Raw genomic sequence first — 14,378 nt, forward strand, 5'->3', positions numbered from 1 at the left:
CTCTTGGTAAGAGCACTGGTATAGGTGATACAGTACCAACGCTTCTACTGAAGTGCTGGTGTAGGTGTTACAATACCAGCGCTTTAAGGAAAAGCGCGGGTATTGGTGTTACATTACCAGCGCTTCAATAGAAACGTTGGTGTAGGTGTTACAGTACCAGCGCTTCTATTGAAGCGCTGATGTTGGTGAGTACTAACAGAATAGTGCTGGTATTGGTGTTACAGTACCAGCGCTTTAAGAAAAAGCCCTAGTATTAGTATTACAGTACCGCCCATTCAAGGTAAGGCGCTGGTATAGCCCCTTCCATTCCCTCCAATTTTTTCTCCTTCCCTCCACTTTTCACCCCCGCTTATTTATGTATGTAGGATATTATATATCTACACTGCGTCGTTTTCTTTTGTTCCATTAAAACACTATATTCCACTTTTCCATTTCAATTTGATTTAGCCCTAATTTATCCATCTCCCCTTTTGGTTCGTCCCTCAGCCTTCTCTTCCTCTCTGCTATCTCGATCTGCTCCGTCTTGATCTCTCATGCTCGATCTCCATTACTTTAGCTCATCGTAGGCTCTCTCTCTCTCATCCCTCTCTCTCCACCACCATTTCTCAGCTGAAGCACTTCTTCCACCTGCGTTTCAGAGGCCGTTTTTCCATCTGAAAAACCTCCATCTAAACGATCTCAATCTCCGTTTCCCTATGAGGTAACTCTCTTCGTCCTGCCCGTCCCGTCCCTTCTGTTTCATAGAGTTATCCGGCGATAAACAAGATGGATCCCCTAGTTCAGTCACTAAGTCAATAGTGTATCCGGTGAACATCACATTCCCCCTTCCCTAACTGGTGTAGCAAGTGAACCCCCAATTAACGGAAGTACCTCAATTTCAAATTCTCTCTCTTCCCCTTACGGATCCTACTCATCCTCTCTCTCTTGGTGGTAAGTACCCCCTTTCTCTTGAAGCTTTCTCTTTGTCGATATTATATATATATATATATATATATATATATATATATATAGGGAAATCTCCATAACTAAAATAATCTTTAGGTTTTTCTAATTTTTGGTTTATGATTCTTATTATGGTTCTGATTGAAATAATTTTTTCAGTCTATTATATCCATTGACTTCAAAGCCTCGATTGCGATCGTTTCACATTTCAGGTAGATCTATTTATTTTCGTAGCTTTTACAAATTGGGTTTCCAGATATTAGTTGTTTTGTGTTGCCGGGAAAATTATTGTTTTTAGTTTCGTCAATAAATTTATCAATGAAAATCCAGGTCGAGGTTGGAGGATTTGGATCTTTGATTTCAACCGCTGAATTCAGAAAAGGTTCAAAATTTATTCATATCTATTTGTAATTCGCCTCCATATATATATACATGCAAATTTGTTTTAGGGTTTATTAATTTTATATTCTGTGTATAAAATTTTTTCCCCTCTTCAGACATGCGTTGATGAATATATGCTCAAGTTTCGTGCTTTTCTGGGTTATACTTATTCATTATATTTGGAATGTATTTCTTTCATGATTAGAATTAGTGCAATCGTGCAATCATCAATGTCGACTTAGACGGATGAATATAAAATTACTCTCCGTAGTGGGATAAAATTTCTAACTACATGATTTTTTATTGTTACTATAGGGCCGACCACTGATTTTATTCTATATTACTGTTATTGTGTCTTAAGTACTGTATTACTTGATTATTTTATAATTTGTTGTAACTCTTAGTTGAGATTAATTTGCTATAAAAAGGAAATTCTGAATTTAAAATGTTTTTCAGAATTTGTTACCACCACACACTTTTCCTTGGAAAAACCCTCCAATAATGTTATCCTAAACCAACCAAATGCAAACAACACTGAGAATTTAAAATGTTTTTTCATCCATATATATGTCGACCAAAGGGAACTTAGCTAAGTTTGTGGGGTTTGCAGGTTGTGGCGAAAGCTAAACCGTCCATTGTTATATTATACACCAAGATATATGGCCGAATATTTGGAGGAAACTGACCACCTAATTTCCTTTCTCCTGTAGCTATATGTGCAAATTCCCACTTTATTTTTTAAATCAAAATTGAAGGAACAAAAGTTATTGAGGTATGAGAAATTGTTTACGAGGCATGTGTGTGTGAGAGAGTACCAACTAAGAAAAAATAATGATTAGCAAAGTCATTGTAAGGTTAGCATAGCACGGTAATAGAAGTGTTATCATAGTATCTTGAAGAAGTGGAGGTGGAGCTAGACGTTCAAATAGAAGTATAAAAGATACTATTTATGGTAAACAAAATGATCTCAAACAAATTGGCAAACTTAAATTTGAGTAAGAATATTTTGAAAATAGAGGGAATAGGAAAAAAATAACACCTTTGGTCGGCACATTAATACAATCCAGAACATCTATATCTTTTATCTAATCTGAGGCATGCAGATAAACCTATAATGGCACATTAATACAATCTAGAATATCTACGTCTTTTATCTAATCTGAGGTAAGCAGATAAACCAATAATGGCACATTAATACAGTCTAAAATATCTACATCTTTTATCTAATCTGAGGCACGCAGATAAACCTATATAATGGCCAATTGACCAACTTAAACTAAATGACCATAAAGCACTGAAAATTTAATCTAAACTACGACAGGTGTAGCTAATATAAGCCCAAAATATCTTCGAGGGGCTGTATCATCTCAAGATATTGTAGACAGGTCGGTAATTAAATAATCAATGTGCAAGTCCTAGAGCTGATACTTCACAATCTCATGAGATTAAAGAAACCTTTACTGTCCTAAAAGTCATATGTGGGGTACAAGAACTACTTTGTGCAAATTAAAAACTCTATGATTACTAATTTACTCTTCATAGAATATACCACAACAGAGACATATATCTGATAGTGACCACAGAAATTTAAAACCAATAAAAAATCATCCCTTTTCAGTCCCTGCATTTAACTTGCACATGAAGAAGTATGACTTGAAATGGTAATTGCACATTAAGAAATATGACTTTGAAAAGGTGAGCAGATAATGATTTTTGCACTTTTTCCCTTTTAAACTAGAGCCCACCAACATCGTCTCCTTCAAACCTAAATATACTTTTTCTTCTATAAATATACCCTCAATGCCTTCATCAATTCTTACAAATCCCTCTCTTATCTCTTCAAAACACCAAGAAAAAAGAGAATGGCTTTGACATTTCCTTCTTCATCTTCTTTCATCAATTTAAAAGATACCAAAACTTTCAAAACTCCCGATGACTTCTCCGGCATGGTTTGTTTTGAACAAACCAAGCCATCATGCCGTCTTCGAGCAAAGATTTCGACTGAATTGTTGATCTTGCTCAACTATATATCTATCGTCCATTAGCTATTTTATTCATCGATTCTCGATGGCATTACAGATTGGCTTGTAATCAGTTGCATTGGATCCAACTTAATACTTTGACCTGGAACAAGAGTCAATAATTACCACTATGTCATAGTTATTAAATTGCCAGTGCTGATGTTTAGATGTTGTGTTGAATTACAATTTTATTGTCTTTTTTTAACAATTTGATTGCATTCTCTTAACTGAATTCTCACTTTTTTGTTTGCTTTTCTAGGAAGGATAAATAATAAGTTGACAATGAAACGAACGGTTAGTGAAGTGGAAAAAGTGAGTGAACAAAATACCAAAGCTTCAACTTCAAAATCATCCCAACCACCGCCGAAGAAGAGACGGGGTCCGACACGATGCAAGAATATCATAGACGCGAAAACCTTATTACCTTTAAGGTACATATATATATAGATCATCTTATATAGTTTACATAATTAGACTATATGCAATATGAAGGAGAAAAAAGGATTTCTATCTTTATTTTTGTACTAAACATCTACAATTGTTAATTTTTGTTTAGGGTTAATAAGTTTGGACAGCCGATCGGTCCTGGGAGTGGTACATAAACTAATTATCTGGGAACACTTGCCCGAAAGGGTGAATTAGCTCTTTTGTGCTACAAAACTTGGTGGGAGATGCCTAAACAGCTGAAGGAGGATATGTGGAACATTGTATAGGTAAAACCCTTCAATAACATTAAAATAATTTTTATGGAAAAATTGGACTAACATACAACAATTATCACATTTTCAGGGAAAATATGATGTGGGAATCATGACAAAACAGTGGACAATATCCTCCATCGAAAAAAAATGGAGGGGGTACAAGTGTGAGTTAAAAAATGAATACTACTCAGTTAGGGATACAGATGAAGAAAGATTGGCAAACCTACCACCTAATGTTGAAAAGGAGCATTGGGAATTTTTGGTTAGGCATTGGGGTACGCCTATGGCGAAGGTAATCCTCCATCTATCACAATGTTTTTTGAAGTCAATGAGTTGAATTTATAGTTTATATGTTTTCAGTCATTATTTTAGGTGGAATGTTCTTTGCTCAAAGAACTTTTACTTTTTCTCACTTTTTGTAGAAGGTTAACAAAAAAAATAAAGAACGTCGTGGGAAGCAGACAAAGATGCATACTACAGGGACAAAAAGCTTTGCACGTGTTTCTGCCGAGGTTAGTTGAAGTTTTTATGGAAAATATAAATTATTTCAATTCTTATGTCGTTGAATGATTATAAATGTTAGTGGTAAATAATATATATTACAATGTATTCTTTTATAGATTGAGGAAGACGAAGGTATTCAGCTTTCTCGTGCAGATTTATTCATCCGCACACATGTAAATAAGGATGGCAAAGCTACTGATGCTGCTGCTTCGGAGATGACTGTAAGTTTTCACGCTTCCATTTTGCAAAAAAGGGGTCATGTGCCTTGAAGTGACCAATTTTTAAACTCTTTACGCTGTATTAGGGGGTCATGTGCCTTGAAGTGACCAATTTTTAAATCATCGGCCCATGTGGAGGCAATTTACTTTCTTGTATTTGTTGAAAAGCATGGGAGTATGGGATCATTGTATGTGGAGGCTTCTTGTTGATTGATTTGTGTTGTGGAGAAGAAGTATGAAGTATTTGCTATTTGTTGTTTGTTGTTTGTTGTTTGTGTTAATTTGTTACTCATATATTGTGGCACTATAAATTGTTGCCTCTCATCAACTGGGAATTGCAAATCAAGAGATCCAAGTGTTCAACCACAAATTTATGTCTATATATCTATATTATAGAGTATATAGATAAATATGTGTATAAAAGGTTTCAATAATTCAATGTAACGATGCTATTACACCCATTTGAGAACTTTATAAATCTCGAACGTAATCATGCTAGATGAATTGGTATTTAGTAATATTGTTATCTCTTCGAAGAACATACCTCTATTGATTTGCATAGATTTCATTTCAATTTAGATTTTCTAAGGTAAAAACATTAATATTTGCTTGAGCATCCTAATTTTTCTCTTATCAAGTTACAGAAAAAAACAAAGGTGCACAAATTTAGAAATATAAGTCATAACTTTGGGAGGCAAAGTTTTTTTTATTCTTTTTTAATATTACTCTATGTAATTAGAAATCAATTTGACCACTTTGCCCTATAACAAGGTCGTGGAAGAAAATCAGATTAATTGGAAACAACTTCCACTCGACAAATTAGACTGTCATAGAAAAAATTTATAGCTTGAAACTTATATTACTAATTACGTGTTTAAATATCTTATATTTTAAAAATAAATTAACAATGCTTTATAGATTTGTAGATTCACCCCGAAACAAATACAGATCCTTATATGATGTATCATTGTGAAAACTTACAGATATCTTGTTAGTTTTGTTAAAGAGTAATGATACATCCTCCGAATTCGCAGGACACACCAAATAAGAAAAATGTAAAAACAACGTGCATCCTCCATTACATAACATCACCATAATAATATTAGTGATATAGCCCACACCCTAATCACATCCTCCAATTCAAGAACCTTTTGAATTTGGAGAATACATCTTTATTCTCAAATGAAATAGATATCAAAAATTTATTCTTAACTTATTTGACCTTGTGCATAGTAGTAGTCTGCCAATACTCAATAATCCAACACTCAAGAAAAAATGCACATAATTAACCAAAGCAGTTCAAGCTCAATTCTGAAATAATTAATGATTTTCACTGCTACCTTGATCCCGCCCTTTACAAAGCTCCAAAGCTACTACATACCCCTTTTATCATATCCTGATACCATTTTATCTTCTTGTTCCACTACACTAAGTGGAAGTTAGAGAATTTTTTGAGCATCAGAAGAGCAAAGTACCTGAGAAATGAGAGTAGGCTTCCAGGATTAGTCCGAACATCAATGAGATCTAAAACTCGAAAAGCCTAAAAATAAATCAGCAACGGTGGATGGCCTAAATTTTTTTGATTGAGGAATCCAATTATCCTCCCAACAAAAAATACTTTTCCCATTTCCTATGTAATACCCCGATATTGTAAAAAGGATTTCTTATTTAAATTAATTTATATTATATTATTATTATTATTTTTAAGTGATTTGTTTTATTTAATTAGGTGCTTGATAGTTGTGATTTGTTTTATTTAATTAAGTGCGTAGGTAAATTGTATTGTTTTAATTAAATTATATACTTTGTAATTTTATTTGTTAAATTTATACGGTGTTTGATTTGTGGAATGCTAGTTAGTGAAGTGTTTATTTGATTTGCGTGATTTTATGTTGGTGTACCTTTATTGTTAATTATTGGTAGCTATTAAATTTAATTTCATTATTTTAGGTATTTAAGTTATTTGTATTGGGATTAAAGGAAGTTGGACCAACGGATGTGGTATTGGGCTTGAAGGAAGTCTTGTTGGGTTAATTGGTACAGGCCCGTGGTTGTGAGGATATTTAATAATTATCTTTGCATAATTATACCTATATAATTACATGTGTATATTAATTCATTATTAAATCATGTAGAGGGGTATATATGTCAATATAATTATATATTGATATATATAGGTATATATAATTTATTTAACTAATGGTTATATATGGAAGGTAATATATATATGTTTATAGTAAAATATATGTATGTATATATATTATTTAAAAGATAAATATTATTTATTTTATATGATAATCCTAATGGGAAAAGGATTTAGTTAAAAGATAAATATTATTTATTTTATATGATAATCCTAATGGGAAAAGGATTTAGTTAAAAGATAAATATTATTTATTTTATATGATAATCCTAATGGGAAAAGGATTTAGTTTTTGTATGTATATAAATAGACACATAAGACTCTAGGGTTAGGAGTTTTTCCACGTTAGAAAAATAAGAGAATTAGAGAGAGAAGAAGAAGGGCTAACGAAGAGGAGGCCGGATCAAAGAACGTAAGAGGAGACCGGATTTGGAAAAGAAAAGGCGAGTTCCTCTCTACTTCTCCTCTTAGAACTCATAAACTTATCACCTTGATTATCGAAATTATAATTTTATTTTATTAAATTAAATTATTATTCAGATTGGAGGAGCATATTTATTCTTTACAAAATTATAGAATTAAACATGTGAATATATGTATGCATTGTTCTGATAATTTAGATCTTGTAGGTGAGGTTAGGTTAATTAAATTTTATTTTTCTAAAATTTTTATATTTTGCGTTAACCTTGTGTAGCACGATTAATTAAATTAAATGGATTTTAATTTAATTGTATATGTTCATTTATGCCCAAAATAATAAATAGAGCTTTTGGGATTTTTCTGAGATTTTCTGAACAATTTCTGAAATTAATTTATATTTTTAATGTTAATTTAGAAATTGTTATATATATATATATATATGTTAAATTGTTTAACAAACACACTGGAGGCGGCTAGTATTTGCGCATCAATAGGATTTTTATCCAGTGTGGTCGCGTACGTAGGAAAAGGGTGCACTCGTTGATCTAGGCCATAGGATTAATTTTATTTAGTTGGATTGATCTGGTGTGATGCGGTCCATTGTAAGTTGATACACATGCGGCATCAATGGTTAGATGTAGTTGATTAAGGGAGAGGATCCAGTGCATCGCGGCTTACCAAGAGCACCAAACAACAACCAATTAGGAGCTGCCAACACGCGCCGAGAGTGGCTCAGGCGCGTGCAGGCGCGTGGACGCGCCTGCCGGTAAGGGGAAGCGCGTGGAGGCGCGTGGGAGTAGTCTAGGGCTATGTGGCGGCGCGTGAAGGCGCGTGGGGATGCGTGTGAGGTCCTGGAAAGTTGCTTGAGACTCCGGTGAAGTTCCAGTATTTATCTTAAGCTTGTTAGGGTTAAAATTAATCATTAGAGGGTGTGTTCTTGATATTTTGAGAGCCTCAGAGTGTTACTAAGATACCTAGTAGCATTTAGTGGTATAAATATAATTAATTAAATATTTTTGCAATGAAAGGAGGTGTATATATGTGTATATATATGTAGATATGATTTTAAATAGTCAACGATTGGTATGGAATGTATGATACACACATATATATATATTACAAAATATATGTGTATATATATATTATTTAAGATTATTAAATATTATAAATCTTGTTTGGTATGACTTGATTCGTGTATGGTGTGGTTGATTTAAAATCGTAATAGATACACGGTTATTAAATTAAGGACATGCTTATTATATGCATGTGAAGTCTATGTATAATTATACCTAGAGTTAAGTTTAAAATTAATACATGGTTGAATTGTAGGCATGGATGAGTTGCCAAAGACTTTGATATACTGCCTTATTGGTTATGAATAAATTTCATATATGGGAAGCATGGTTGAATTGCTAATTAATTGTAAAAGTAAATATATTGAAGGAAGCATGGTTGAATTGCTAGTATATAAATAAATATATTTATAAATGGTATGGTTGATTTGCCGGTGCATATTTAAATTGCTATATGTGTAGATGACTAAATTACTGTTTAGGATGGAGTTAAGGTGAGTGGGGTTTACTTTATGAGAAAATTATAAAAGGGGGGGCTTGGTCTAGGTATGACTAATAATTAATTATTGGTGAGTGGTTTTGACAATTTAATGCCCTATTAACTGGTAGGATTCTTGCACTATATATATAAGTATTTATATATATTTGTAGCATCGTATATTAAAGTTAAAGCTTAATTAGGGATGGTTTTGGTAAAGATGATCTGTTTATTGGTTTTCAGAGGCTTGGTAGAGAGAACTTGCTCGTAGGGTTTAACCCGCGATTTATTTTTCAGGTTGTAGAAGGTCAAGTCTCAAGGTTGAGGATCCGCAGCTGGAGGACTTATCCATTCCTTCTATTTACTTAAAAGTAGGATATTAGTTTTGTTTCAGTTGATATTAGCACTTAATTGGTTGAAATTCTAAATAGTAACTTTTGGTTAAGGGGTCCTTGAGTTACGGGATTCCCGAGTTGTAACCATTTGGAAGTTATTAATGGATATACTATTAATTGGATTTCTTCAGTGTTTTATTTTATTCTTTATTTCATTTTGTAATCCGTGCTTGTTTAAATACTTTAATTGGTTTGATATCCCCTGATTTTGTGCGCGGACTTGATCAACCCGTGTTCCGAAATTAGGGGGTATTACATCCTACCTCAGTGGCAACCCCTTTTCCATCACTGCTCTAGCTGCCAAGATACTTCTCCAAACCCAAGATGGATTATGCCCCTTCCCAGCTTTCAAAAAATCTAAGGAAGGAAAATACTTTTCTTTCAAAACTTCAAACAGCAAATCAGTCTTCTGCACTTGAAATCTCCACCCCATATAAGCTAGAAGAGTAAGGTTAAAAGCCTCCACATCCCGGAAACCCAACCCACCGCATGACTTAGGTTTCACCATACAATCCCAACTAATTCAACGAGTTTTAAACTTTTCCTCCCAAACAGCCCACCAAAACTGAAACCATTTTTCTTCAACCTGTCATAAAAAAATTTCGGGAGCTTGAAGTAAGATATTGCATAAGAGGGTAAGCATAGCTCTTAACACCTTTCAACTGCTAGGCGACAAAAAAATTTCCTTTCCATCCCCTTATTTTCTTTGCAATATTATCTTCAATAAAACTGAATACCTCCCTGCCCAAATACTTTTTCTTGGCCCCACTCTTTAAGGATAATAAGTAAATCCCTCAACAAACAAGTTTTTTGAAGATAGAAATTTGAGTTGATAGTTTATCACAATATTTCCATCTTCAAAAAGCTTGGCATGTTTATAAAAATTGTTTCAGATTCAATCTCTGCAGATTTCTAATCCAATTCAGATTTTTTTTTTTTTTTTTTTTTTCAGTTCTGAAAAGATTTCCATCTTCAAAAAACTTGACATGTTGGTAAAAATTGTTTCAGATTCAATCTCTGCAGATTTCTAATCCAATTCAGATTCCTTTTTTTTTTTTTTTTTTTTTTTTTTTTCAGTTCTGAAAAGATTTCCATCTTCAAAAAGCTTGGCATGTTGATAAAAATTGTTTCAGATTCAATCTCTGCAGATTTCTAATCCAATTCAGATTTTTTTTTTTTTTTTTTTCAGTTCTGAAAAGATTTCCATCTTCAAAAAACTAATTAAGAAATTGTTATCACTCACCCAATCAAGTAATTATTGATATATGCTGCGTTGCTACAGTGAGGAATTGGTAATCTTTATTTTATTTTATTATTTTTTTTTTCCGGTAAGTAAGGATTAAATAGAAAAAAAAAAAAAACTGTATAGTATTACAAGGGGCATTCCACAGGCCCACAACACTCGACAACAGATCAGCCCATTGGACAGGGCATAACCCAAAACAAAGCTTACAGAGGAGTTAACCAAAACAAAAGAGAGACATCTCCTAAAACACCACGCCCAAACAGAAATTGGTAATCTTTACACGAGACAGTCCAAATTCATAGATGAAACTTGAAAATGCTATCTCAGGTTCATTAAATGTCCAAGCATGAGAAGATGCACATTATCATATCAGCTGAGACAGTAATTTTCCTCCTCTATTTTTCTTTTTTCTTTTCTTTTATTGAAAACAATTATGATTAGAGAAGTAAAATCTCTCTCTTCTTTTTGAATCTATTTTAGCTTTTAAAAGCATTTTGCTAATAGGAGCCTTCGTTTTAATTATATGCAAAATTTTATATTTGATTTATACAGAACATATAATGTCAATCAATTAGCTGATAAAATTATGGAGATCAGATTAACTTTATAACTTATGCCAAATAAACAATAGATTGGAATTTAAGATAATCAACAAAGCTTAACAAAGCAATGATCAGTAACTAAAGCCATTACCTTGCCATGGGATATGCGCTGAAGGTTATAGATTGGATGCAAACCGAACTTTATGCATATTATTCCAAAAGTGCGTGTCCCCCATACATGAACCCTTGTTTTCATGCTTGATTGAATAAGCATTCACTAGGACACAATTTTTGCCTAGTGAATCTTAGCAGTACGTACTTTTAGCAGTACTTAATTCCAAAGTATTTAGTAGTAATTATTACCAACCCACTAATAAAGCAAAAGAACATATATTTAAAGAAGTATAAATTGGAACAGTAACAAGTGTGCATGCAATAATATCATGATGGGTATCATGAGTTACATGCTTGTAGTTTGTATTCACTTCCATTGTGTCAAGTTTTTGGCCAGGTAAATCCTACTTAAAGTATGCAATTATTTTAAATACCAGAAAAAAAGAAAAAAAAAAAGATAGAAAGTATAGATGGACTCCTATGATAAGGAGAACTCCTACTAAGAGGACAACCACGGGGCACTGTTCGTGTTCATGCAACAATCAAAACGTTTACAACGTAAATTATTGTTCGTTTACAGCGTTTACAACCACGGGGCACTGTTCGTGTTCATGCAACAATCAAAACGTTGTAAACTTGTAATTATTGTTGATTTTGCTTGTTTTGGGACAGTTCTCCCATTGTATTCAATATGATCTCATCAAGCATGGCAATTTGTACGTAAATTATAGATAACAAGAAGTTGTATTAAATAATTGAATCCTAGATATAAACGTTTTATAATATATGAAATAATTTCTTGGTGGTTTGTAGTTGGTTTGCATCAGGATTCACTGCCGGCTCAAATACTTAAGGAGCAATTATCAAATGATGTACAATTTTCACACACATTTTTGAACACATAGTTTTTTATTGGCGTATTATATGTGCTGTTGCATTGAGATTGGTGATTAAATATGATTTACCATTTAAAAAGTGTTGGATTAAGTAATCAGACAATATGGTACTTGTCCAAGGGGATTAATCAACAATTTAGGAACCTTTATTGACTAATTTTTTATTCGGATTACTTTTATTTGGTAAGATTGGGACTACGTGTATCGAAATGGAATTTTTTTTAAAAAAATCCAAATTAGTATGTAGCTAAAACGAAATTGAACGTGTTTAAACGTTTAGGCATCAAAATATATATATATATATATATATTTATTTATTTATTTATTTTTATTACTCTTTTATCATTGGACATAGTGCATATTAGGTTGTCATTCCTTATCAAAACCAACACTTAAATACGATTCTGAACTAGAGAAAATTTTTAGGCGAATTAAAAAACCTAAAAAAAGAATTCTAATTTGTTAAGAGAATCTTTTCAGAACTGAAAACAAGACTAATAGATTGCTTTCGTATCCATCCTTTAATTAGATTCATGCCCCTCACAACTTTTGCCTAGTGAATCTAATTAAATAAAAGACATAGAATTATGTGTCCTATAATAATAATTGCACACCAAGTCTTTTGTCCAATTACCTATATTAGATTCTTCAATTAGATGGGACATTCAAATTTAGACATAAACAACAGTACTCATAAGTTGGCAATTTCTGTAATCATATTGTATACTTTAGCACAATGTTTGGTACCTCAAAAGACTACTAATTTGATTTTTCCTCTTCTATAACGACTTGATTACCTTTTTTATTAAGTGTATACTTTAGCATAATGTATTAAAAGAACTACTAATTTGATAAAAATTTGATTTTTTTTTTTTTTTCTCTATTTACTTCATTTAAATCCTTTTGTTTTTGTCATGAAAGCTTAGGTGTGTGTGTATATATATATATATATTATACATGCACATGTATATTTAAGCATTACATGTTCATAGCTTGTTGGGATTTCAGTTCTTTTGTGCTTCATTTAGAATCTAGGGTTTTCATTTCTGGATGTTTCATAGTAGTATGTCATGGTAGTTCAAACTTTTTTTTTTTTTTTTGGCAGGAAAATATAAGAGAACTTCAAAAAAGTTACTCTGACTCGCCTATTGGCAGCTCCAATGATTTGTTCTCCATTGTGAGGGGAGAAGAGAGAACTGGTCGTGTGCGGATGCTTGGCTTCGGGCCTACACTAAGCGATGTTTGGGGGCCCTCTCCTAGTAAAGCTGAACTGATTAATAATGCTAAAAAATTTCAGGAGGAGGCACGCGCTACACGTGTAGAGTTGCAGGAGATGATTTCAAAAATGCAAGCCGACTATGACAACAAGTTGGAAAATTTACGAGCCAACTACGACGACAAGTTGGAAAATCTACAACAACAGGTGGCTATGCTAATGCAGATGCAACAAAATTATAGTGGACAAGTATATTTATTATTAGTTTTACTATTTACTAAATATATGTTTACTTATGCCAAGATTTCATGTATTTTGTTTTGTTATTTTGAAGGATTCTGATTCTTTAAATGCTCCTTCTAGAGTATCCCCAAATCCATTTTCTAGTCGTGATGCCAATTCAGTTAAGGTTATGAACTTTTAATTTCTCTTATATATATGTTAAATTTTCATTTATTATAATGTGCGCTTAATGAATTTATAAAAAATGTAAGGTAATTCAAATTAAATGGGCAAGAAGACTAGTTGAAGTTGAAGTTGAAGTTGAAGATGGGGTCGTGACTGTGCTTTTTGAATTTCCTTCGCTTTGGATGGGTTCTTTTTGAAAAACTTGTACTACATTTGTTAAAAATTCTTAATTCTTTTTGTGTGACATTTAGTACCTTTATCTAGACAATTTGGATGGTATTTTCATATTGACAGGTTAACTTGTGGTTGTATTAGTATACATTTTTTACTAGCTTAACTTGTGGTGGTAGTAGTCAATTTCGATGGTATTTTTCATATTGGCAAGGTTAACTTGTGGTTTTTTGTAAAAAAAATTTGGATGGTATTTTTATATTGACTTGTGTTAGGATGCATTTAGTAGCTGTGAAGAAATTTTTTTCCAAAAACAATAATGGGAAAAAAAATATTAAATTTTTTTTTTTTTTTTTCAAATAACCCTTTACTAGCACTTCTCCAAAAGCGCTGGTAAAGACCTATCGACACTGGATTTACCAGCGTTTTTGAAGAAGCGCTGGTAATTCAATCAGCTCTTGTTAAGGCTTTTAAGCGCTGGTAAAAACCAAAACTGTTGTAGTGGTTCA

At 32.6% G+C, this 14,378-nt stretch overlaps 1 protein-coding gene across 6 annotated transcripts; it reads left to right on the forward strand.

Annotated features, from left to right (window-relative positions):
* Positions 1-334: 334 nt before the first annotated feature.
* LOC132295256 (uncharacterized) lies at positions 335-14,009 on the forward strand. Of its 6 annotated transcripts, none has more exons than XM_059793441.1 (10): positions 337-930; positions 1,102-1,154; positions 1,273-1,324; positions 3,604-3,775; positions 3,901-4,057; positions 4,134-4,337; positions 4,468-4,557; positions 4,666-4,770; positions 13,180-13,539; positions 13,625-14,009. In XM_059793441.1, the coding sequence occupies exons 6-10, from the start codon at positions 4,155-4,157 to the stop codon at positions 13,712-13,714; spliced, it is 828 nt and encodes a 275-aa protein (XP_059649424.1). In that variant the 5' UTR covers positions 337-930; positions 1,102-1,154; positions 1,273-1,324; positions 3,604-3,775; positions 3,901-4,057; positions 4,134-4,154; the 3' UTR covers positions 13,715-14,009. The 6 variants fall into 6 exon arrangements, 5 of the variants coding, with proteins under 5 accessions (XP_059649422.1, XP_059649423.1, XP_059649424.1 ...); XM_059793442.1 differs by having other exon boundaries at positions 339-930; positions 13,180-13,497; XM_059793439.1 differs by having other exon boundaries at positions 335-930; positions 3,608-3,775; positions 13,180-14,009.
* The last annotated feature ends 369 nt before the right edge of the window (positions 14,010-14,378 follow it).

The sequence above is a fragment of the Cornus florida genome, unplaced genomic scaffold (assembly GCF_030987335.1).
Source record: "Cornus florida cultivar Cherokee Brave unplaced genomic scaffold, ASM3098733v1 CherokeeBrave_3.0.0_Hap2_Chr02, whole genome shotgun sequence".
Lineage (NCBI taxonomy): Eukaryota > Viridiplantae > Streptophyta > Magnoliopsida > Cornales > Cornaceae > Cornus > Cornus florida.